At 39.9% G+C, this 25,005-nt stretch overlaps 5 protein-coding genes and 1 pseudogene across 8 annotated transcripts in view; 2 read left to right on the top strand and 4 right to left on the bottom strand.

Annotated features, from left to right (window-relative positions):
• Positions 1–3,723, bottom strand: part of LOC104703462 (probable plastidic glucose transporter 3) — a 6,149-nt gene extending 2,426 nt beyond the window's left edge. The window contains exons 1-9 of one of the 3 annotated variants that reach the window (XM_010419485.2): positions 3,415–3,723; positions 2,784–2,901; positions 2,420–2,531; positions 2,088–2,155; positions 1,865–1,997; positions 1,320–1,419; positions 809–921; positions 342–435; positions 97–250 (exon numbers count right to left, since the gene is read on the bottom strand). In XM_010419485.2, the coding sequence (XP_010417787.1) occupies positions 97–250; positions 342–435; positions 809–921; positions 1,320–1,419; positions 1,865–1,997; positions 2,088–2,155; positions 2,420–2,531; positions 2,784–2,889 (880 nt within the window). In that variant the 5' untranslated portion in view covers positions 2,890–2,901; positions 3,415–3,723. The remainder of the gene's footprint in view (positions 1–96; positions 251–341; positions 436–808; positions 922–1,319; positions 1,420–1,864; positions 1,998–2,087; positions 2,156–2,419; positions 2,532–2,783; positions 2,902–3,414) is intronic. The other 2 variants (XM_010419486.2, XM_019228038.1) reach the window with 2 other exon arrangements.
• On the bottom strand, positions 4,056–10,647 carry LOC104703463 (golgin candidate 5). 2 transcript variants are annotated; one of them, XR_754208.1, is made up of 21 exons: positions 10,520–10,647; positions 10,149–10,381; positions 8,868–9,826; positions 8,717–8,788; positions 8,508–8,582; positions 8,313–8,427; positions 7,552–7,613; positions 7,416–7,463; positions 6,932–7,216; positions 6,778–6,837; positions 6,546–6,629; positions 6,380–6,445; positions 6,196–6,294; positions 5,895–6,113; positions 5,494–5,605; positions 5,196–5,416; positions 4,807–4,866; positions 4,577–4,690; positions 4,420–4,494; positions 4,276–4,336; positions 4,056–4,177 (listed from the first exon to the last, which is right to left on the bottom strand). XR_754208.1 is itself a non-coding variant. In XM_010419487.1 (20 exons), the coding sequence occupies exons 2-20, from the start codon at positions 10,300–10,302 to the stop codon at positions 4,328–4,330; spliced, it is 2,889 nt and encodes a 962-aa protein (XP_010417789.1). In that variant the 5' UTR covers positions 10,303–10,381; positions 10,520–10,647; the 3' UTR covers positions 4,111–4,327. The 2 variants fall into 2 exon arrangements, 1 of the variants encoding a protein (XP_010417789.1); XM_010419487.1 differs by having other exon boundaries at positions 4,111–4,336.
• LOC104703459 lies at positions 15,484–22,383 on the top strand (annotated as a pseudogene).
• LOC109125367 (homeobox-leucine zipper protein GLABRA 2-like) lies at positions 19,386–21,319 on the top strand. The gene is made up of 5 exons (XM_019226948.1): positions 19,386–19,410; positions 19,813–19,937; positions 20,033–20,572; positions 20,647–20,751; positions 20,844–21,319. Exons 1-5 carry the CDS (start codon positions 19,386–19,388, stop codon positions 21,288–21,290), a joined length of 1,242 nt encoding a protein of 413 aa, XP_019082493.1. The 3' UTR covers positions 21,291–21,319.
• Positions 22,529–23,174, bottom strand: LOC104703460 (30S ribosomal protein S17, chloroplastic-like). The gene has a single exon (XM_010419483.2). The coding sequence runs from the start codon at positions 23,140–23,142 to the stop codon at positions 22,804–22,806; it is 339 nt and encodes a 112-aa protein (XP_010417785.1). The 5' UTR covers positions 23,143–23,174; the 3' UTR covers positions 22,529–22,803.
• LOC104705113 (rop guanine nucleotide exchange factor 12-like) lies at positions 23,262–24,980 on the bottom strand. The gene is made up of 6 exons (XM_010421098.1): positions 24,460–24,980; positions 24,261–24,377; positions 24,005–24,159; positions 23,844–23,918; positions 23,449–23,709; positions 23,262–23,339 (listed from the first exon to the last, which is right to left on the bottom strand). Exons 1-6 carry the CDS (start codon positions 24,722–24,724, stop codon positions 23,262–23,264), a joined length of 951 nt encoding a protein of 316 aa, XP_010419400.1. The 5' UTR covers positions 24,725–24,980.

Genomic DNA, 25,005 nt, shown 5'->3' with positions numbered 1-25,005 from the left:
GGGAATCAAAATCTAAATCTAATATTTCCGGGATATTTGACGTCAAACTAATGCCACACGTTGTCACAAATCTTGTTGGTTAAAGATCACACATACCTCTAAAACTGCGCCCAAAAAGCAACTCCGACAATTTGGCTGAATCTGCGTCATCTCCCCTATCCGACTTCATCAACTCTGCCATAGCAGCTTTGACGTATGCCCCTCCCAATAGCTTCTCAAACACAGCTTCAGCTTCAGCTGCCCTTCCTCTCTGCGGTTAAGTAAAGAGAAAGAGAATCAACAGACGAAATGGTTTATGAAAACGTCTTTAAGAGCTATGCGGGTTAAAATGAGAAAGTAACCTTAAAAAGCCACTGAGGACTTTCCACGCAGAGTTCCATGAAAACAGCAAGCACTGCAGCTGGGACTATGGATATCCAAAAACATATACGCCACCTAAAACAATCAAGAAAGAGAAACCTATTTAGCTGGTAATTTAGCCAAGTTGACCATCGACCAAGTAGACCAAAGCATGAGATCTGCTAGTAGCTTAGAAACTTCAGGATTCCTTTCCCTGCAAAGCCATGTCGATATCCACTAATGAATATGCAGCAAAAGATGAAGGGATTCCTATAGAGTTGCAGCATTTCAAGTAGATACTAGAGATTCACATTGCAGATAGGTGGGTTTGGAATAACTTCTGCGATCAAACATGCCATAAATTTCTCTCGCACAAACCAGTTTTAGGCACAAGTTTAAAGCATTGGTTGTAACAGGCCATATAGGTTGTCTAAGTCCTGAATTCCTCGAGTTCTAATCAATATCTTACCAGCCCAAGTTATCTTTTGCCGGGATTCCAGCAAACAGCGAGCCTAGAAGTCCAATACATGTCGCAATTTGGGTAGAACTCCCATATGTGCCTCTCACATAAGCAGGTGACACCTGCAAAGAGAAATTGTGAGTCTTGCTCTAAGTAAGAATGTAAAATGTATCAATAAAGCGAGTTAGTGATACTTATGTTCCTAGAACCTTCTTTTTCAAATTAGGTAAATCAAGTAATGCAAATAAAGCTTTGAAGAATGAATCCCTTAATCCTTTATTACAATGAATGTTATGTGCGTATGAACATGTCTTTCTACGTCTGAAACATACATCTATCTACATTGACCCCAAACATCTTTTGACCAAAAAAAAAGATCTGATATGAATCACATCAGTAGAAAAGGATGAACACATAGTACGTCAAGTCATATTCACATCAAGAGTGAGGAGGAGAGTTCATGTAGCAATCTTATCAAAACAAGTGCAGAAAGGAAGACTTCAAAGTATATGTCAAGTACCTCAGTGACATAGAGAGCCGTAACAGAAGGACCAATGCCCATCCCAATTCCGACCAAAAACCTTCCCAGGAGCATGCCCTCAAGACTCTCAGTTGATGCGCTGCAAAAATACACATGTAAGCACACAGATCTCCTGATTTTGTACTTGGACTATGACTAAAAAAGAAACAGGATGGATATACTAAACCTAATTAGTGCTACACCTTTGGGATAAGTGAAAAATCACCACGGCAATGACTTGAAACCAAAAATATTCAAATGAGTAGCCAATTTACCCATATCCAATATTCGGGGGTATAAACATCCAAGCAGGAAATCACTATAAGATAAATCAAACTTCACAATGACTAGCCTAGACCACAGTAATATATCAGCAGGCGATGATTCGAATCTGAGATGTTCAAGTGACCACATGGACATTGAACAAAAAAATTACCATAAAATAAGAATCGTACACTAAACACACTTAAAGAGTACCTAGTCGTGCATATTGAACAACCTAAAGGCCCTAAACCAAAAGTTAACCTGAAGAAGAAAAAAAATACCTCACGGAAGCTCCAACAATCATTGGTAAAGCGCTCAACTGGAAAGCTCTTCGGCGGCCAACACCATCTGTAACCAACCCACTGAACAAAGATCCAATAAAGGCGCCGCCTAAACACGTGCTAACCACAAGACCTTCATCCATCAGAAAAAAAGGTTTTTGGAATGATCAGGATAGACAGAAAAAGACAGGATAAAATTTTTGTCTTGTTGAGTAGGTAGTACCTTCAGCGATGGTGTTCCCACTAAAGCCAAGGTCAACTGATATGCTTTCGAGAGTTTCATTAACAACCCTGCGTCCAGAAAAGAGGCATGAATTTCCTGTTCTTCCCAATAACATACATTTAAAAGAAAGCAAAATTTTGAGATAAAATGTTATCGAATGTTTGAATAAGAACAATGCATAGAGAAGAGATACAACATAATAAGCCTGTCAACTAAGCTTAACATAGAAAGAAAAAAACCGATAACAGCCTAGCAGCAGAAAAGGGAAATTTCAATGTTTGTTCTGTTTATGCACAAATGAAAAAAAAGAAGAGAAGTCACAAGGAGGAGACCCGAGATGATAGCCGAATAAAAGTGAAGTGAGTGATGCAACGAGCACGTGAGGCAGAGATCGCTTCCAGGAAGGATTGCCATTGTCTTTTCCCGTGCCAGCAGGCAGACGTACTGGAGTGGAAATATATAAATAAAAGTCATAGTCAGTAATATATGCAGAAAAAGGTTCAAGACTTTAAATACGACAGATATATAAATAGAGAAGAAATCAGAGTGGAAATTGATAAATCAATCTTAAAATAGAAGAAAGCTCTATCACAAACATGGATCTATGTAAAAAAGAAATCAGAGCAGAGGCAACAAAAGAAGATGAGAGTAGTCTATGTGATAAAGAAATAAAACAGATTTTTAAAAAAGACAAACCTGCAGTTTCAGCTTTATCCAAAGAAGAGAGAAAATCTTTAGAAGGAACGCGCTTGTCAATGTGACGACCACGCATAATGGTGTAAGTGCGTCGAACAGAATCCATCCCCACGCTATACTGCGCACATCAAAGTTCAGTGTCACAACATGCAGCAACGCCATAGAAGCTTATAGAAGGATTCGACATACTGTACTAAATTGGATGCTCAATGTGAAATGAAAGCAAAGCAGAGTCGCGAAATTATTACTAATAAATTAAAGGAAACCTTCTTCCTTAATTAAAGTGCTAGTGTGCAGAGTATGAAATCCAACGATACTTGCACATAAATCCCTAGCTAAGCTTAGATAGAGTCAAATTTAATTAGAATTCAAAGCGCACACATGACGGTGACGTGAGCTAGTAGGAAGAATCCAGCAGAGGAATCTAAAGAAGAAGAAAAAAGGTGACGAGTCATGACGACGTAAACGGATGATGAGAAAGTGAGAGATCGTCGGATCTGATCGAAGCTTTTCCAAACAAACATGGCAATGTAAATCGGATTCAAATTATTGTTGGATTCAAATAAAAAAGACAATGGCAGATCTAGCAGGACAGGATGAAGATGATGGATGATAGTAAAGACCTTTTTACCTTATTTATTACCTACCACCTGGGGAAGAGAAATGATACGCGGCGAGAGCTGGAATCGTCGAGATGAAGAAAAAAAAGCCTTGCTACTTTCTTACTTTCTTAGAGAGGAGAGAAGAGAAGAGCGACAAATTTGGAGGGTAACGGAGGAGTGATGATATTTATGGCCACACACACACTCCCCAGATGCTGCTTTTTGCTTTGCTTCACTCTTCCCCCGAGACACGATGATGGGTTTTAATCACCTGCTTCTCCCTCTACCCTACCGATCGAGCCCGATACTTCTTTTTTATTTTTTATTGTAACTATATATTAGTGGGAACTCAACGAACTGGAATGAAATAATGACACTCCCATACGTGGATAAAGTACAGAAAACAAGTTATCTCATCAATTCACCAACAACACAGCCAAATAACCTCTCATCAAATCACAGCGCTCTTGTTGGGCCTTTATTATATTATACAATGAGGGCCTCTTTCTTAGGCCTTTTTAATATATATATATATACTTTTTTATAGTTCATTTCTGTGCTATTCATTCCGTACTTCATTATTCAATTCATCCACATCTTTCACTCATCCACTCCATAGCTAGTTGCGGGTCCAGTCCCACAATTTTTCGCTGATACGACACAGGAAAACTCACACAAGCTCACTCTATTATTCTTTTCTCCAATATAATTTACGACTTAACCCGTAAGCAAAAAAAACTTCCCTTCTTTCGAGCAGCAAAAATTTGTTTTGAAAAGCCTCGGGTTCAATACCTGAGATACATAGGATAGGACAAATGGAGGAAATACTGGGCTTTAGTTGTTAGCTTATAGCTATACAATAGTGGGTTACAGGGATTAGGTGGTCCTACTCATGAGCCTGAGCCTGCCAACACTTTGATCGCCATCTTCCCCTTGCTTCCCTCATTGGATCTGCAAAACCCAAAGATGCAATGAGCATGATGACCCTGCGTTTGTCAACACTTTTCCCTATACTTGTCTATGTTTTCACTTACCTTGTTCACCAGCATATTCACTTGCTCCCTGTACATCTCCTTCAGGTCCACTATATCCGCTCGAAGTTCCTCCAACTGCCACCCAAAACACCTTTTTTTGTTGAACCCACCACTGTTAATGCTGTATATACTACTATTTTATTCACATATATCTTACCTCCTCATCTCTTTCACCCATCAACTCCAGAGCAGCTGCATGCCTTTGCCTTAGTGCTTCCAGCTCTGCCTTTATGCCCGGGACCCTATCCGCCTCCCCCCGTAATTTTTCACACTACATCCACAGTCACCAGATATAGACGCCATATCATTTACAACACTCACCAAAATATATCAACTCTATATCACAGCATAAGACGCCATATCCCGCCTTCTCAGCGCTATACATACCTCTGCTGTCATTTTGACTAGTTCTTCAGCCAGGGAATCTCGGATAGACTCCATTGATGCCTGTCCCAAGGCAAATAGAGTTTTACAGTTAAATCCAACATCAGTGATGATACTAACAACCGGCCTATACTACCTCAATGAGTAGAGCTAAATCTTCTAAACCAGCTTACAAAAAAAGGCTAACCATAGTCTGCAACTAACCCATAATTTGTCAACATGATCCCTACACCCATAGTGGCCCACTAAAACCTATATCCAAGGTGAGCCGTTATAAGGGACTCTGAGATAACAAAATGATGTGAACCTCAATCTTATTACAAAGCCAATTGCCAAAAGCCTACCAATAGGGTTACACATAAATGACCCAGTTGGATACTTTCTACACCTACCAAGCGGGACATGTATGAAGCAAGTTCGCCCTCTTTCTGTCGAAGCGTGGCTTCATAAGCACTAGGTGTGATGCTCTTCATGTAGTACGGACTCATTGTTGCCTCAGGCGTGCTTCTCTTCTCAGAATACTTATCTGAAGAATCAAGAGAAGCTTGCAGAAAATAGCTCTCCTCCATGCTTCCAAGGCTGCCTGCGCTTGAGAGCTTTCTTGACAAGCCTCCTGATGTCATAATTAATAAATTAAAAGATATGCAAAGCTTGATTTATTATGAAGTAATCTAGATCAAGATGCATCACCATTCTCAAAGGCAGAATTTTGCCTTGCTATGGGAAGCTGTTCAGAGGCTGAGGAATTGATGCGGGATGTTCTTTCAAGATCCAAACGTGAAGCCTTCTCCCTCTCTAAGTCCTGAAAGAAAATTCAGCCATTTCAAGAAACAACATGAACAATAAAGTAGAATAATAAACTGAACAGTTTGCATGCTGGTAGAAACTACTAGAGATTAACAAGTTTGGGAAAGCACTACTTTGATTGATTTAAGACACGCTAGGTACTCCAGTCCACAAATTCCGTAACTGATGGGGCATTTATCATGGGATTCAATCTTTTATACTAGGTAATCTAGTATCCTTATGCATGAAGATAATCAATTCGGATTCTTCTTAGATAAACTTATGTCCTTAAAACTATGTAGCACCTTTTGAATAAGCTCGTTGTGGAGCAGAACTTCTTGCAACTCTTGCTTATGTTTTCTCCGAAGTTCCCTTAATTCCACCTCAAGTTGGTTTGCTCGACCTTCTAGAGTATCTACTTCCTCCTTAGCTGCCAGATACTCCTGTCTATTTTCTGCTGCTCTCTGCCTCTCTTTCTCAAGCGACTTGCTTAACTGGCCCTGTTCTGCCCTGAGGCATGAAAGCTGGATGGGAGAACTGGGTAAGCTAAAATTTAGAGAAAGCACGTGAAACTTGATGAAGAAAAGTGTGAAGGAGCATAGAAACCTGGGCCTCTAGAACATTGATCCTTGATAAAGTTTGTGAGAGACGTTCGTTCACAGAGCGTTCTCGTTCTTCAGCTGTTGCAGCTTTAGTTTCTGCTTCCTGAACATTTGTAGAAAGTGAACAAAAAGATAGAAAACAAAAATAATTGGCTGAATATAGCGTGTAGCAGTGTTATTCATAACACCTGCAATCGAGCATTCAGAGTTCTTTCTACAGCAGCCCACGCTTCTGCTCTTCTGGCTGTAGTTTCCTATCGCCAATCATATAAGAAGCATACAATATTACAATTATTTTTAAGATACAAATCTCAGGAATATTCTGAAAATAAAACATAAGGGTCAATTTTCTACCTGCATAGCCTCAATCTGTCTTAGGAGAGGCCTTGTCGACTCAGGAACCTGAGTGATCAATTCCTCACACCTCCGCTCACTAGCCTACAAGAAGGTTAGTTTAGCAAACAGAACAAACTATTAGTAACTAGGATTATTGTTCAAATGCCATGGCTACTAATAGTTTAAAGACCACAAGACCATAAACCAAAGAAAGAAATATGCATAGAGACAACAAAACATCTCTATTTACCTGATAACGTCTTTCAAGGTCCTCAATTTCTCGACGGAACATGTCTTCCCTAAACACTGCCTGCAAAAATTAGAGACCACCGACTAGATAAGTATAAATAAAATGATCAGATGATAACCCAGTAGTATCCCAAACTTAATCGAGTAAGACAAACCTGTTGCTCCTTTTTGCTTAAGGTTTGCCTCAATTCTTCCAGCGCCTGGACTAGCATAGATTCCCTCTCGCCGGCCTCCTTTAGACGATTCTCTAACTCTGTTCTCGCTTCATTGTTGGTACGCTCTTCAGCTAATGCTTGAGCTTCCTTCGCTGCAGCTAATGCATTTGAGTAATAGTCTTTCTGAGAAGTAAGTTCGGCTTGATGTTTTTCGATGGTCTCTTGCAGCAACTTTTCTGTAGCTGTCTTGTCCCTTTTAATGCTTTCAACCTTATTTTCTTCAGACTGGCAATTGAAAGGAAAAATTAATGAAGCTTAACAAACTTGACCAATGCAGTCATTTAGATATTGACCCTGCCTACAAGATTTTCAACCCAGCCTTTCATAAAACTTCTGGAAAATCAAGACAACCCTCTCATGCAGTTTCATTCATTAACGATGTGGTTAGAGAAACAACAAAGACATAGCTCGCCACATCAATTACCTGAAGCTTTGTGATCAGTCCTTTCTTCTCTTCTTCGACCTCTCTTATCTAACCCTCAAACAAATAAGGAAAGAGAAGAACCATGAGATTGATGGTATTAATAAGAGACTGAAACACGTAGATATTGAATATATACCTGAGCCCTTAGCTTCCTGATCTGAGCTTCTTGAGCAGCCTGTTTCTTTGAAAGCTCTTCGCCTGAAATGATGGGTATTAATATCATCAAGGGCTCAAGCTGAGCATTTTTCAGGCATGTTAAAAAGTTTACAGTTCGCTCTTGGGAGGCATAAACCCATTTTTTTAAAACCGAAATAGTATGCTCCATAACTCAAGCATTCCAAATGGTGGCCTTACCTTCAGCCATAACTTGATTTATAATTTCATCTTTTTCCTTCAAAAGGGCCGCAGCATCACTTTTCTTGTTATGTTCTCTTCTAAGTGTATCCCGCTCTTTGGTGAGAGCATAAACCTACAATGATAAGCACCATGAAGGCATATTTATAATGGAAGAGGAGAATGAAAAGAGAAGAACGCTAAAAGAAAACATACCTTCCTCTCAAGAGTTGCAACTCTTTGATGGTATTCTTCTCGCAAAGACTCAACTTCAGCTTCATTAGATTTCCTCTGTTGAACAGAGGTATTAGAATTTAGAATCAAAATCAACCCGAAGGAAAGGAAGATGGTTTAAAGACTGGGGAAACAATTAATACTTCATCTTCATCTAATAAAATATCAACATCCGGCATACTCATTAGTACCTTCAANTCAAGGGCTCAAGCTGAGCATTTTTCAGGCATGTTAAAAAGTTTACAGTTCGCTCTTGGGAGGCATAAACCCATTTTTTTAAAACCGAAATAGTATGCTCCATAACTCAAGCATTCCAAATGGTGGCCTTACCTTCAGCCATAACTTGATTTATAATTTCATCTTTTTCCTTCAAAAGGGCCGCAGCATCACTTTTCTTGTTATGTTCTCTTCTAAGTGTATCCCGCTCTTTGGTGAGAGCATAAACCTACAATGATAAGCACCATGAAGGCATATTTATAATGGAAGAGGAGAATGAAAAGAGAAGAACGCTAAAAGAAAACATACCTTCCTCTCAAGAGTTGCAACTCTTTGATGGTATTCTTCTCGCAAAGACTCAACTTCAGCTTCATTAGATTTCCTCTGTTGAACAGAGGTATTAGAATTTAGAATCAAAATCAACCCGAAGGAAAGGAAGATGGTTTAAAGACTGGGGAAACAATTAATACTTCATCTTCATCTAATAAAATATCAACATCCGGCATACTCATTAGTACCTTCAAATCCTCAGAGACAGATTTTAGCTGCTCATTTTCATGCATCAACTTCGCAATCTCATCAGCCTTTGCCTGCAAACAAATCACCAGAAATTTGGTACTGAAGCACCATATCTGTAACACAACCTTTCATGGGAATCTAAATATGTACCTGAGCTTGCCTTGCAGCACCTTGCAGGGCATTTTCCAACATTTTCATTTCCTTTTTGGTCTTCTCTAATTCCAGAACAACATCAGCGGAGTCGGAAACATTTGTAGCCGAGCTTGAACGCTGGTTTTCATTGAATTCACTAGCATCCAGTCTTGAATCTAGTTCAGAAGACACAAGATCTACGATTCTCTCTGAAATTTCATCTGAAGAAGATCTCTTTGGTACAGAAGACTCATGAGGAGGACTATCGGACTCAGAAATTGACGGATGAGTATGAGGAGACTCTGTACTATGTAAATTATTTATATCAGGTGAAACTTCATCATTTATAATCGAGGTTCCCTCTTCCAGATTTTCACCCAGAGTTTCCTGTTCAGTTGTTGTCTCATCCGTATCAGTAGACTTATGCAGTCCATCTAACACAGGGGGGTAAATTGTGTCTTTTTTCTCTAGAGTAACTTGTCTTGTTCCAGCGTCTTCTGGCTGTGATTCCACAACCTCTGATTCAGCATCTCCTCCTGACTCGGGATGTGAATCTTGAGAAGCTGTCATTTGGGGCTTTTCATTAGGTTCAGGACTAGTGATGTAACCTGATGATGCAGGATTCTGAAGAGAAGAGTCTTCGAGAACCATCTGTGATTCAGGATCATCATCATCATCTTTGAGATCTAAAACAACAGTAGTCTCTGTTACCTCGGGAATTTCTGCTTGATCAGCTTCTCTTATCACATTAGTTTCTTTATTTGCTTCAACAGATACTGCTTGTTCAGTAGCAAGATTAACAAATCCTTTTTCTTCTTCTTCTTCTTTTTCTTCTGTTCCTTCAATAAGAGACGGATTATCTGTACTGACGGAGTCTTCCAAAGTATCTGGCTTATCATCGGAGGTGTTACCCATGAAGGACATTAAAGGATCGAAGAGACTTTTGGTATCAACAGCAGGTGGCCACATACTTGAAGCTGCATTAGAAAGAGAAGGAAATGTGAAGAGAAACCAAGCGAAAAAGAAACTCATGACACATAAGAGAAGATAGTGATTTTTTTTTAGTAATGTTAAGAAAACCCAGAAAAATTATAGCCAGTAGAAGCTGTGTGTAGCTAAAGGGGACAGATCCAAAAGATGTGAATAAAATGGAATATCTGAAGCACAGTAAATCCCATAACTGTACCATTGCAACAGCAGATCATGGATCGTATAAAATTTCTATGCAACCTTGACGAAACCTCCTATATAGATGATTCCTAGCAGATGATGATAAAGAGAAGAGAAGAGAAGAGAAACCTTCAGCGGGGGCAGATTCGTCGGACTTGTCGTCAAAGCCAAGGGCGTTGTCGAAATTCTTCTCGATGTTTTTGACGCTCTCCTGGAATTTATTGACTGCCCCGGTGAGATCTGGGAATCCTCCCAGAGAAACTTTTCCACTGAACCAAGCCATCTATCTGAAACTCGCTCGTTCCACCTTTTTTGAAAAAACAAAACAAAATCACCGGACCAGATCCATCTCCCAAGCAGACCTGCGCTTACAAGGAAAAACCAATAACCCGAGTTTTAAAATGGTGCTCGTGCGTGTGGCGATCACAGAGAAAAACAAAAGAGCAATTGGGATCATCATTCATCAGTTCACGGGGGAAGAGAAAAAAAAAAAAACTTACGAGATGGAGATGCGTCGTCCTTGTCGTGATTTGATGAATGAGAGCCGTCGTGATCGAATTGCGGAGGAGGAGGAGACAGGAGAGACCGACCCCCCGATTGATATCAATAATCCTGCTTTTCTGGTTAGATCCCAAAATCGCAAAAGTCCAAATCCTTTTTTTTTTTTTTTTTCCACCGGCAACACAAACGACGTCGTTCTACTCACTAATCAAAAACGTTCTCTCTTAATAATCCTCCCTAATTTTTATTTGTATCATTTTAATTCATTTTATGTTTTGTTTTGGTCTGAATTTACTTACTAGTTACTTTGTTTGTACCAAACTAGTATTTATAATTCAAGTAATATACGTTGCTAATCAATAACCATACTTTCTTTTGTATGCATAACATAACGTACATGGCCCGTGTCCAACTGTTTATAGTTATAAGGGAAAACAATTGTGTGATCCAGCCTAATTAGCCAAATTGGGCCTATTAGAGCCCACCAATTCTGGGGCCATCGGCTTTAGGTTCCGCACGCTCACAAACATGACATGCATCATGCATATGATTAGCTTTTACCTTTTGTTTTAGTTTAGTTTAGTTTACAAACTCCCTCCTCTACATAATTCGATTACTTCGTCCGCTTTGTTTCTTGACAACTCATGTAAATTTCATACCCTCTCCTTCTACGTAATTCAACTATCATCTTCTTTAACTTAAATCACAATTATATATATACGTTTTGCATTTTCATTCAATTAATATTTATATATAATTATTCATATATTTTCATTTAATTAATATATTAATTAAAATACTACAACAAACGTAATGAAATAATTATGGATCATACCAAAAAATGTTGTCGTAAGATTTAAAGTATATCCAATATATACGGGGTACTCGCTAGCTAGCTCTCGCACAACTGTGTGCCTTTTAGCTTTCATCTGATTCTCTCCAACTAACTATCCATCTTTTGTTTTGTGGTTGGAGGTACCAAGAATATTAGGAACGTACGACTCATATGATGAATCAAATGCATTGTATTAATTATATACGTTTTTTTAAGTATATGGAGCAAGTTGTGTCCTCACTGTCTTTATCTGGCACAATCTCCTATGCCACCATTCCCTCTTCACACGTGTGCCCACTCAATGTCACAATTTGCATATACAGGTTTGCTTTCGCTTTCAGCGCGAGATCGGAACGTATTCCATTTTGGTGGGTCAATTCTCTATGTAGCTAGATAGTCGTAATTATTTGTAAGAATATAAATGACTATAAAGTATATATATAGTCAGTTACGTAACTTGCGTTGTTTGAGACCAAACAGCAACAAGAAAGAAAGAAAAAAGGATAGTCGGTTGCATCTTGGATTCAGCTTTAAGAGTTGTCTTAATTAATTTGGTAGCCCTACTAACTCCAAAGTTGATTATTTAGTTGCTTTCAATTAATATCCGCCTAAAATAAGCCAAAAGAGGACTCGTTTTGGAGGTTGCCAACATGGGTAAAAATATAAATCGTAAGAAAAGGAAAGGTTTTATTACGCAAAACCCTAAGTATGTAATTGAGAGAGGAGAGCAGCCAAAAGGAATGAAAGGATGAAAAAAGGAATCTGTAGGCAGTATTTAAGTAGTAATTAATATAGATAGAGCTAGCGGAGGAGATGTTAGGAGGCATTAATTTAATTAAAGAGCATGTGGTGAACCGTAAATGTTATGGTTGTTTCTCTCTCTATACATTATGTATCTACCTTTCCTAACTAACAATTCCATCGACCGTACGACTAACAAAGAAAAAAAAGAAACTGACGAAGCTAGCTAGCTTTTGAATTGCAGATATACGTATATTTATTTAGTCCACTAGCTAGAAGCTAGTTATAGTATTATATATTACTGTTCTCCATCAAATGTACGTATGTATAGGTTTTAATTAACCTACGAACTAGCTCTCTATACTTTTTTTTTTGGTATCAGACTAGCTCTCTATATATACTGTTAATTTGTAAGTGAATGAACTACAAACCATGTAGTTGCATGCTGTGATGCATGCGTCTTGTGAATATGTAATATGTTATGGAGTTTGCGTACACATATAAATGAAAGTATCGATCGATCAATGTATGAAACTGTAAAAATCTTTAAGTCGCGATATAATTACAAGAGAAACAAAATTTGATTTTGTTAAATATGTATATACACATGTGCATATATGAGTGGCCTTCTTATACATACAGTATATATATATATAGAGAGAGAGAGAGAGGTAGGGTAAGTAAGTAATAAAGAGAGGGTGGAGAAAATGGAAAGGGGTTGGAGGCAAACCCATAAAGAGCATTCATTTCCTTTTAAGGTCGCTGAAATTAATGAGTAACGATCGGTCAAATGCCCTTCTCTCGCTGACCGACGTCTCTTTCCGCTTCCCCCCCTCACGTCATCCTTTTAGCTTCTTCTTAATTCTATTCTATCTATATTTTTAACTTTCTAACAACAACTCTTCCTTCCCCTCATGCCTTTACCGTTAGTCGTCTTAATATTGTTTATTTACACTGCTACTAGCTAGTGTATTAGATTCGATTTTGGATTCCAGGAATATATATATCATTAGTTTTATACTAGTATATATATTAATATGGCCTGGAGCACAAGCTATATATATATATATAGCTAGCCATTTGATCAACTAATTAAGGTTTACCATCCATGTAGCAGCTGTAATATTCTGTAGTCATCAATCTCTCTTACCAATGCTTTTTCCAGTTTCCTATGCCGAATAATGCAATTACTTGCGTACTATATCTACACCGAGTTTACAATATAACTATATAAGTATATGTATATTGTAGATATATATAGATTCTAAAACCAAAGATGTGATGATGTTAGCGTTTTGCATAAGTTACCAATTGTTTGAAAGAAGTGATCTGATCAACAATAATAGATAAACTATAGTACGTACTTCTTCACATGTTTACCAAAAAAAATTAAACTATAGTACGTACATACACTGTATTAAATTATAAATAATTGTATATAGTAGTAAGTAATAAATAAAGACAAGTCATGAAAATAAGAGTAATGATGATGATAGATGATAATTAAGGAGGGAAGAAGAAAGCAGAAAATGCGGTTGGAAAATTAGGTGCTTAAAAGTTAGTTGAGTCCATCCCCAGTATCTAACGGTCAACTCTCTCTTTCTAGAATAGATAGATTAAATTAAACCAATTAATTAAGAAATCATAATCTGACAAAATATGTCTTTCTCTTTCTCTCTCTACACACTTAAAGAAGAGACAGGGAGAAGTTCGTATTTTGTTTTTATACCCTTAAAAATCAATCATGCAACCCGCCGCGCCGGCCCCTTATTCTCATTCCTTCTCCCCACACTGTCTACAGTAATCAACTGTATTTAGCAACGTCATTATATATGTAGTTTTAACGGATAACAATTCATGATTAATGGCATGCATAGCCAGCTACTTATATACTCCCTCTCCCTCTGTTATGTTTTAATACTAAGTTTAATTTTTATTTGTAAATTAATTTACAGTTACTTTTAGTAGATAGAAAAACCATAAACTAATTTGTAAATTAATTTACAGTTACTTTTTAGTAGATAGAAAAACCATAAACTAATTGATAAATGACATGTGTCAAAAAACATAAAGTAATATGATTGTTTTAGTTTTTTAATCTACAAAATCAATCTTTGAGAAACAAAAATAATTTCTATAACATCAATCTATTAGGAACAAATGAAGTATGCATGTATGTTCAAGTTCAACTCTATCCTCGCATGATTTACAATCCTTCAGTTCTTGTGCGGACACAATTATTCAAAAAACATGTATTATCTATACTAATAAAAAGTAGGACCTATAAGCTTTTTAAGGCGTCCACCTAAGCTTTAAAACCACCAATAGAGATTAGCCACCTCACTAATTAACATTTTTAAAATTTTCAGAATTTTCTATATTAAGAATTATTTTAAACAACCAATCAGGATTTGACATGTCATTCATTAACATTTTTTAAAATTTCCAGAATTTTTAGAAAAAGGAAAATTTTAAATTNGTTCGTATTTTGTTTGTATACCCTTAAAAATCAATCATGCAACCCGCCGCGCCGGCCCCTTATTCTCATTCCTTCTCCCCACTGTCTACAGTAATCTACTGTATTTAGCAACGTCATTATATATATTTGTAGTTTTAACGGATAACAATTCATGATTAATGGCATGCATAGCCAGCTACTTATATATACACGTATGTTCAAGCTCAACTCTATCCTCGCATGATTTACAATCCTTCAGTTCTTGTGTGCGGACACGATTATTCCAAAACATGTATCATACTAAAAAAACTATAGTAGCTGAACTGAATTAATTAATGGAAGGGGTGATTTTCCATATTCGACTTTAAATTTTGCTGTATAAATATATATATAGCTAGGATAATCGAATTATTTTATAGAGGATTTTTTTTTTTTTGAATTGTCGATCGTTGGATGCAATTTCTGTAGCTGGTCATGTTTTAAACTAATCAATTGTCGGATTGAAGAAGCTAGTAGTCAATATTATAAATAATACTCCTTCCGTTTCAAAATATAAGATGTTTTAGAGAAGTTTTTTGTTTCATAATATATGATATTTTCAAGTTTTTATGCAACTTTTAGATTAGTTTAGTATTTTATATTATGCAGTATTGTTTCTGATTAATTGAACTTGTTAAAAGTAAAAAGTTATTAATCTGTGTGTTTTAGTTAAAACATTTTATATTTTGAAACGGAGGGAATACTTAATAAAACAGTAAAAGAACTAATTAAAGAGATGGGTATATTAATTATTAAAAAAAGTTAATTATAATAAAATTAAACAAGCACCTAAAAGTCAAGCGGCACGTAGAGAAATGGAAGAAGTATCTGAAGAACGACCGGTTATATAATTGGAATTGAAGAGGCTATATCATCATCCATCGATCGATCATATATAGCTTATATATTAATTAATACTATACAAAAAGTACATTTATTGTTGGTATTTAAAAAAGAAAAGAGAGAGAGATATATATATAAAAGGAAGAGGAAGTGCGAGGAGAAAGAGGGGAAGATAAGCAAATTAAGAAGGGATTGGATTTTGTATGTCAATGGCCGTCGAGATGTCTTCGAAACAACCCACCAAAGATTTTTTCTCGTCTCCAGCCCTCTCCCTCTCTCTCGTACATATATATACCCTCTTTCTCTAATTCTTTCTGTATAACACTCACATAAACATAATACTATAATTTGTTTTATATTGATTTTAATGGAGACTATCTACACGTACAGGCTGGGATATTCCGAAATGCATCGTCCGGCAACACCGACCCTGCCGAGGAGGACTTTCTGAGCAGAAGGGTAGTTGAGGATGAGGATCGTACAGTGGAGATGAGCAGCGAGAACTCTGGACCCACGAGATCTAGATCAGAGGAGGACTTGGAGGGTGAGGATCACGACGAGGACTTGGAGGACGACGACGGCAACAAAGGCAATAAGAGGAAGAGGAAGAAGTATCATCGCCACACCACCGATCAGATCAGACACATGGAAGCGTACGTTCTTTCTTTTAACCCTTTTTAATATTTCTTCTCTATCATTTTTATGCTTCACCCCTCATCCCACACTTCTCCTAATTATATAGTTTCACTAGGGGATGATCCGATATTACTTCATTAGGGTTTCAAACAAGGAACTTCATTATTTATTAATTAGTTGGGTTGGGTTTTTTTTTCCCTGCTGTGTCTGTTCATTTCTAGATCTCCACCCTAGCTCCCCTCTTTTTATTCCTCCCAAATATATATATATATATATATATATATATATATATATATATATATATATATATATGTGTGTGTGTGTGTTTTATTTCATGTAACACCTCATCTCCATATATTCTTACTTTTATATATAAGTAGTACTTAGTGGAAGGAGGATGGTGTCTTGCGCTGAGGAGGATGGTGTCTTGCGCTGAAGAGCAGCATATTCACACGTTAATTTACGCCTCTCCATTAGTTTCACACCTATACTTAAAAATGTATTCATATATTGCCGATGATGATATATATCCAGCATTGATCATTTCTATGCCCTTAGTTGCATAGTTTGCCTACGCTTTCTCTTAATTATAAATTCTCCCTCTTCTCCAGACATGATGACTTTAGTTGTAATTCTACTACACTATATATGTAGGGTCAAACGATACAGTGTTAATTTGTTTCGTACGATCATAATTAAAGCCTAATGGTATAGTTAGGGTTCGGTTGCTTGCATATGTAAGACTTAGTTTAATCTTTAATTTAGAAAACAACAAACACATACATGTAAATAATAATTAATATGTCTCTGAATTATTTGATGAGGTTGCAGGCTATTCAAAGAGACACCACATCCGGACGAGAAGCAACGACAGCAGCTAAGCAAGCAATTAGGACTGGCTCCTCGCCAGGTCAAGTTCTGGTTTCAAAATCGCCGCACCCAGATCAAGGTATGTATATCTACGTGACATTTATTGATTGTGAGAATAAATTAAAAGACCATGCATGCAGTAATTAGTAGCTATAAAATAAAAACACTGAACAGGCTATTCAAGAACGGCACGAGAACTCGCTGCTCAAGGCTGAGCTGGAGAAGCTGCGAGAGGAAAACAAAGCCATGAGAGAGTCGTTTTCCAAGGCGGCTAATTCCTCCTGCCCCAACTGCGGAGGAGGCCCCGATGATCTCCATCTCGAAAACTCCAAACTGAAAGCCGAGCTTGATAAGCTTCGTGCAGCTCTCGGTCGCACTCCCTATCCCCTGCAGGCTTCATGCTCCGAAGATCAAGAACAACGTCTCGGATCTCTCGATTTCTACACTGGCGTATTTGCCCTGGAGAAGTCCCGCATCGCCGAGATTGCCAACCGAGCCACCCTTGAACTCCAGAAGATGGCCACCTCCGGCGAACCTCTGTGGCTCCGCAGCGTTGAGACTGGCCGTGAGATTCTTAACTACGATGAGTACCTCAAGGAGTTTCCTCAAGCTCAAGCCTCTTCGTTTCCTGGAAGGAAGACCATCGAAGCATCTAGAGATGTGGGGATTGTGTTTATGGACGCGCATAAACTTGCCCAGAGTTTCATGGACGTGGTACTTAATTTTTATTTTCACTTTTATCACTAGTTATATTAAAGGATGCAATAAATTAATTGATGTGCATGCAGGGGCAATGGAAAGAGATGTTTGCGTGCTTGGTCTCAAAGGCGGCGACTGTTGATGTAATCCGTCAAGGTGAAGGGCCTTCACGGATTGACGGTGCCATTCAGTTGGTGAGTTACGTTGTCAACTTTATATATTTCATACAAAAAGTGAAACTTAATAATGACGACTACTGAGCTGATACATGGGGATGGACTGGCAGATGTTTGGGGAGATGCAGCTGCTCACTCCGGTCGTTCCCACTAGAGAAGTGTACTTCGTGAGAAGCTGCCGGCAGCTGACCCCTGAGAAATGGGCTATTGTGGACGTCTCGGTGTCCGTGGAGGACAGCAACACAGAGAAGGAGGCTTCTCTGCTTAAATGCCGAAAACTGCCCTCAGGGTGCATCATTGAGGACACCTCCAACGGCCACTCCAAGGTCACCTGGGTGGAGCACCTTGACGTGTCTGCCTCCACAGTTCAGCCTCTCTTCCGCTCCTTAGTCAACACCGGTTTGGCCTTTGGGGCTCGACACTGGGTCGCCACACTTCAGCTCCACTGCGAACGCCTCGTCTTCTTCATGGCTACCANTTTAACCCTTTTTAATATTTCTTCTCTATCATTTTTATGCTTCACCCCTCATCCCACACTTCTCCTAATTATATAGTTTCACTAGGGGATGATCCGATATTACTTCATTAGGGTTTCAAACAAGGAACTTCATTATTTATTAATTAGTTGGGTTGGGTTTTTTTTTCCCTGCTGTGTCTGTTCATTTCTAGATCTCCACCCTAGCTCCCCTCTTTTTATTCCTCCCAAATATATATATATATATATATATATATATATATATATATATATNTCGATACATATAATATCTTCATTACTTCTAAACTCTCTCGGTCTGCTGATGAGCAGGAGTTACAACACTGGCCGGGAGAAAGAGCGTGCTGAAGATGGCGCAAAGGATGACACAAAGCTTCTACCGCGCCATTGCTGCATCAAGCTACCATCAATGGACAAAAATCACCACAAAAACTGGTCAAGACATGCGAGTTTCTTCCAGGAAGAACCTCCATGATCCTGGGGAACCCACGGGAGTCATTGTCTGCGCTTCTTCTTCCCTCTGGTTACCTGTTTCTCCAACTCTTCTCTTTGATTTCTTTAGAGATGAAGCTCGTCGCCATGAGGTACATTCTCAAACCCATACACATTTTATGCAAACGATAAAACGGGCTTCCACTCATATATCTAACTATACATCATCATCAGTGGGATGCTTTGTCGAACGGAGCGCATGTCCAGTCTATTGCAAGCTTATCCAAGGGACAAGACAGAGGCAACTCAGTGGCTATCCAGGTAGGCTTATTTTGTCTGCACAATTCTTTCAATTGGTCTCGGCTTCCATAATCTGGATGTCTATTTCCAGACAGTGAAAACGAGGGAAAAGAGCATATGGGTGCTGCAAGACAGCTGCACTAACTCGTACGAGTCGGTGGTGGTATACGCTCCGGTAGATATAAACACGACGCAGCTGGTGCTCGCGGGACATGATTCAAGCAGCATCCAAATCCTGCCCTGTGGATTCTCAATCATACCCGATGGAGTAGAGNATTTCATGTAACACCTCATCTCCATATATTCTTACTTTTATATATAAGTAGTACTTAGTGGAAGGAGGATGGTGTCTTGCGCTGAGGAGGATGGTGTCTTGCGCTGAAGAGCAGCATATTCACACGTTAATTTACGCCTCTCCATTAGTTTCACACCTATACTTAAAAATGTATTCATATATTGCCGATGATGATATATATCCAGCATTGATCATTTCTATGCCCTTAGTTGCATAGTTTGCCTACGCTTTCTCTTAATTATAAATTCTCCCTCTTCTCCAGACATGATGACTTTAGTTGTAATTCTACTACACTATATATGTAGGGTCAAACGATACAGTGTTAATTTGTTTCGTACGATCATAATTAAAGCCTAATGGTATAGTTAGGGTTCGGTTGCTTGCATATGTAAGACTTAGTTTAATCTTTAATTTAGAAAACAACAAACACATACATGTAAATAATAATTAATATGTCTCTGAATTATTTGATGAGGTTGCAGGCTATTCAAAGAGACACCACATCCGGACGAGAAGCAACGACAGCAGCTAAGCAAGCAATTAGGACTGGCTCCTCGCCAGGTCAAGTTCTGGTTTCAAAATCGCCGCACCCAGATCAAGGTATGTATATCTACGTGACATTTATTGATTGTGAGAATAAATTAAAAGACCATGCATGCAGTAATTAGTAGCTATAAAATAAAAACACTGAACAGGCTATTCAAGAACGGCACGAGAACTCGCTGCTCAAGGCTGAGCTGGAGAAGCTGCGAGAGGAAAACAAAGCCATGAGAGAGTCGTTTTCCAAGGCGGCTAATTCCTCCTGCCCCAACTGCGGAGGAGGCCCCGATGATCTCCATCTCGAAAACTCCAAACTGAAAGCCGAGCTTGATAAGCTTCGTGCAGCTCTCGGTCGCACTCCCTATCCCCTGCAGGCTTCATGCTCCGAAGATCAAGAACAACGTCTCGGATCTCTCGATTTCTACACTGGCGTATTTGCCCTGGAGAAGTCCCGCATCGCCGAGATTGCCAACCGAGCCACCCTTGAACTCCAGAAGATGGCCACCTCCGGCGAACCTCTGTGGCTCCGCAGCGTTGAGACTGGCCGTGAGATTCTTAACTACGATGAGTACCTCAAGGAGTTTCCTCAAGCTCAAGCCTCTTCGTTTCCTGGAAGGAAGACCATCGAAGCATCTAGAGATGTGGGGATTGTGTTTATGGACGCGCATAAACTTGCCCAGAGTTTCATGGACGTGGTACTTAATTTTTATTTTCACTTTTATCACTAGTTATATTAAAGGATGCAATAAATTAATTGATGTGCATGCAGGGGCAATGGAAAGAGATGTTTGCGTGCTTGGTCTCAAAGGCGGCGACTGTTGATGTAATCCGTCAAGGTGAAGGGCCTTCACGGATTGACGGTGCCATTCAGTTGGTGAGTTACGTTGTCAACTTTATATATTTCATACAAAAAGTGAAACTTAATAATGACGACTACTGAGCTGATACATGGGGATGGACTGGCAGATGTTTGGGGAGATGCAGCTGCTCACTCCGGTCGTTCCCACTAGAGAAGTGTACTTCGTGAGAAGCTGCCGGCAGCTGACCCCTGAGAAATGGGCTATTGTGGACGTCTCGGTGTCCGTGGAGGACAGCAACACAGAGAAGGAGGCTTCTCTGCTTAAATGCCGAAAACTGCCCTCAGGGTGCATCATTGAGGACACCTCCAACGGCCACTCCAAGGTCACCTGGGTGGAGCACCTTGACGTGTCTGCCTCCACAGTTCAGCCTCTCTTCCGCTCCTTAGTCAACACCGGTTTGGCCTTTGGGGCTCGACACTGGGTCGCCACACTTCAGCTCCACTGCGAACGCCTCGTCTTCTTCATGGCTACCAACGTCCCCACCAAGGACTCTCTCGGTCTGTCTATATCCCTGGATCCTCCATTTACTATCTCTGTCTTTCGATACATATAATATCTTCATTACTTCTAAACTCTCTCGGTCTGCTGATGAGCAGGAGTTACAACACTGGCCGGGAGAAAGAGCGTGCTGAAGATGGCGCAAAGGATGACACAAAGCTTCTACCGCGCCATTGCTGCATCAAGCTACCATCAATGGACAAAAATCACCACAAAAACTGGTCAAGACATGCGAGTTTCTTCCAGGAAGAACCTCCATGATCCTGGGGAACCCACGGGAGTCATTGTCTGCGCTTCTTCTTCCCTCTGGTTACCTGTTTCCCCAACTCTTCTCTTTGATTTCTTTAGAGATGAAGCTCGTCGCCATGAGGTACATTCTCAAACCCATACACATTTTATGCAAACGATAAAACGGGCTTCCACTCATATATCTAACTATACATCATCATCAGTGGGATGCTTTGTCGAACGGAGCGCATGTCCAGTCTATTGCAAGCTTATCCAAGGGACAAGACAGAGGCAACTCAGTGGCTATCCAGGTAGGCTTATTTTGTCTGCACAATTCTTTCAATTGGTCTCGGCTTCCATAATCTGGATGTCTATTTCCAGACAGTGAAAACGAGGGAAAAGAGCATATGGGTGCTGCAAGACAGCTGCACTAACTCGTACGAGTCGGTGGTGGTATACGCTCCGGTAGATATAAACACGACGCAGCTGGTGCTCGCGGGACATGATTCAAGCAGCATCCAAATCCTGCCCTGTGGATTCTCAATCATACCCGATGGAGTAGAGTCACGGCCACTGGTAATCACGACAACACAAGATGACAGAAATAGCCAAGGAGGGTCTCTCCTCACACTGGCCCTCCAAACCCTCATCAACCCTTCTCCTGCAGCAAAACTGAATATGGAGTCTGTGGATTCCGTCACAAACCTCGTCTCTGTTACGCTACACAACATTAAGAGAAGCCTACAAATCGAAGATTGTTGATGACAACTCACTCACAACAGGTGCCACTCTTTATATATGAAGAAGAAGATGTTACTATCTATATAAGTATATGATAATGTATAGCACTGCATTAAGTATTGTACAAAAACGAGACCGAGCTCTCTCTTCTGCAATCATATTATTACCTATTATTATTATCCAACACTAAATATATATATTTGGTCCACAAAGCAGCGATTGAAAACTCTCAGATTCCATTCTCAAATATGAACCAAAACAAAAGTGGAATCAGTTAGACCAGAATCCACGAAAAGGCATATTTATATTTTGCAACAGAAAAAGAAAAGATAACAGTAGTTGGAATCGAAGACATTGCCAACACAAAGATCATTCACATTCTAAATGTAACTGAGGAGGCAGGTCAAGCAAAACAAAATGGTACTACTAAGGAAACAAATCAGATTGAAATAACAAAAGCATTCCATAGATTACAGAGAGTTGGGGATACACAAACAAACAGAAGAAGAAGCAGAGCATCATCGGAATCGGAAACGGAAGGCAAAAAAAAAGAAAGACAGCTTTTACCGGCCGAGAGAAACAAAGACAATAGTAATGCTCTAAGCAGCAGGCTGCTGAGACTCCAAGGGAATGCCAAGGAGGCCATCTCCTCCGGCTCCGGCTCCGGCTCCAGATTTCCTGGCGACGACAGGAAGCGCCACAAATGATTTGGTCTTACTGATGGGTCTGCTCTTTTCCAGCCTCACCACGTCGCCCACCTTGAACTGATTATCAGGGTCATGAGCTTGGTACTTCTTCTTCATCCTCACTCGCCTCTTGTACTTTGGGTGGGGAGCCAGCCTCACCACCTCCACCGCCACAGTCTTGTCGTTGGTTGCGCACACCACGCGCCCCTGCATCGTTTTCATCGCTCTGATGACCGGAACTAAAGCCGGCATTCTAGGGTTCGGGAACGAATTGGGCTTNTGAGAAATGGGCTATTGTGGACGTCTCGGTGTCCGTGGAGGACAGCAACACAGAGAAGGAGGCTTCTCTGCTTAAATGCCGAAAACTGCCCTCAGGGTGCATCATTGAGGACACCTCCAACGGCCACTCCAAGGTCACCTNACTGATCCCCGAGACTCGCCCTCCCGTTCTGTACAAACCAAAACCAATAAAAAAACAATTCTGAGTAAGTATTATTCTCTCATACTCGGAAAAAAAATCCATTAACAAACTGGATTGTGTGTTGTGTGGTTGGTTACCTTAGGGAGAGAGTCGATGTAGCTCTCAGGTATTTCCATCTCGAACAAAACCTGTGCGTTTATGGCCATGGCTGCCTTTAGAACCTGGTTTACACTGTCCTTCTGGTACTGCAAGAACCTTCTAGCTGCATCTGATAGACCATCTGGCGGAACTTTGACTGTCGGAATCCACCATTTTTCGTCGTTTCTCTTGTCTGAGTCAGGGGAGTCTTTTGAAACATAGGTGAACTCGCTTTGGTCCTTGAAATTTTCTAGACAATCCTAGGTAAGAGAAATTAAGAGCTGGATGATGATTCTTATTGGAATTATTTAAAGCACTGACATTTGTTTCTTCATAATGTACTTGGTCAACTCATATATATCAACTAGGAGATGAGAGCTAGAGAGGTCCTTACGATGAGCATGGCGTCCAGTTTCTTCAATGCGGGGATGTTCATGTGTAGGTCAGTACGTTGGCGTGTGGTCATTATCTGTTAAATCATCAAAGACCAATAACATTAAGGAATCATGGGATGTTTTACCAAATGAAGGATAGATAGGTAAGCAAGTAACATGCCTCCATATTGGTCCCATCTTTATTTTTTTGCTGAGATGGAGCAAACTCCACAACGTAGTCGGTCACCGAGAGAAGCCAATCAATCTCTTTTCTCCATCTTGCTCTCCTCTCTGCAGGCATTGGCTCCAAACGCCGTTGCTCTCCGAACACGGAAGCTACATACCCAACCACATGTATATAAACGTCGACGTCAGAGATGGTTGGTTAATAAAAAAGAAAAAGAAAAGAGAAAAGAGGTCCATGATGATCCAGCTACCTGCAATGTTTGTGATTGCGTTTGAGAGGGCGAGAGCAGAGGATACTCCTTTGCCTCCACCGGAGTTGTCCTCTCCCAGCAACAGCTTGGAGAAGCGTTCTTTCATCTGCTCCACATCTGCCATTAATTATCGCAAAGCCATACGTTAGCTAGATAAGAAAGAAGGAAAGTCACGAAAAGAGAGAGAGAGAGTACATGCCTGCCAAAAGCTGCTTTTCTCTAGCCAGTGCGGCGGCGAGCGCTGCTTCATCCGCAGCTGATCTTAAAAGTGGCGGGGCCTTACTAGGATGAATAATTGTCAACGGTTCGGCCTCGTTGGACCCCGTGGCAGCCTCATCTAGACCTGTCTCGACGCTGAGACTTTTGGCGTGTCTCGTTGCATTGTTGTTTTCGTTGTTCCTCCATTTGAAATTAAAGAGCCTGCTCCTATAGCTTTCCTGTTCTTCTTCTGATGCACGAACCATTCCTGGTGCCTTTGATCGCAACACGAGAGAGAGAGAGAGAGAGAATTAGAGAGGAGAGAGAGAGAGAGGATCAGAAGGGGCCTCTCTTGAGATAGGGAGAATCAAAATGTAGTGGGAGGGGGAAGAAGCTAATCGAGCGGCAAAACAATAAAGAGGATTTGCCTGCCTAATTGTTGTTACAGTGACTTTGGCTTTGAGAAAATTGTGGAGCTTCTTCTTTCTTTTTTTGGAATGAGGGGACGTGGGGCGCATGTTTTAGACCACATCTCTTAATTTTAACT

The sequence above is a fragment of the Camelina sativa genome, chromosome 7 (assembly GCF_000633955.1).
Source record: "Camelina sativa cultivar DH55 chromosome 7, Cs, whole genome shotgun sequence".
NCBI lineage: Eukaryota > Viridiplantae > Streptophyta > Magnoliopsida > Brassicales > Brassicaceae > Camelina > Camelina sativa.
This window is presented reverse-complemented; position numbering and strand designations above follow the sequence as displayed.

What these genes read in the sequence shown, in the direction of transcription:
- LOC104703463 (XM_010419487.1), bottom strand. Translation starts at nt 10,302, where the DNA reads ATGGCTTGGTTCAGTGGAAAAGTTTCTCTGGGAGGATTCCCAGATCTC. An exon ending in TCAGGAAGCTAAGGGCTCAG is followed by an intron (nt 7,464 to 7,551) that starts GTATATATTCAA and finishes TTTGAGGGTTAG; the next exon opens with ATAAGAGAGGTCGAAGAAGA. An exon ending in CTTCATACATGTCCCGCTTG is followed by an intron (nt 4,867 to 5,195) that starts GTAGGTGTAGAA and finishes GCCTTGGGACAG; the next exon opens with GCATCAATGGAGTCTATCCG.
- LOC104703460 (XM_010419483.2), bottom strand. Translation starts at nt 23,142, where the DNA reads ATGCCGGCTTTAGTTCCGGTCATCAGAGCGATGAAAACGATGCAGGGG.
- LOC109125367 (XM_019226948.1), top strand. Translation starts at nt 19,386, where the DNA reads ATGGTGTCTTGCGCTGAGGAGGATG. An exon ending in GTCTTGCGCTGAGGAGGATG is followed by an intron (nt 19,411 to 19,812) that starts GTGTCTTGCGCT and finishes TTATTTGATGAG; the next exon opens with GTTGCAGGCTATTCAAAGAG. An exon ending in TTGACGGTGCCATTCAGTTG is followed by an intron (nt 20,752 to 20,843) that starts GTGAGTTACGTT and finishes ATGGACTGGCAG; the next exon opens with ATGTTTGGGGAGATGCAGCT.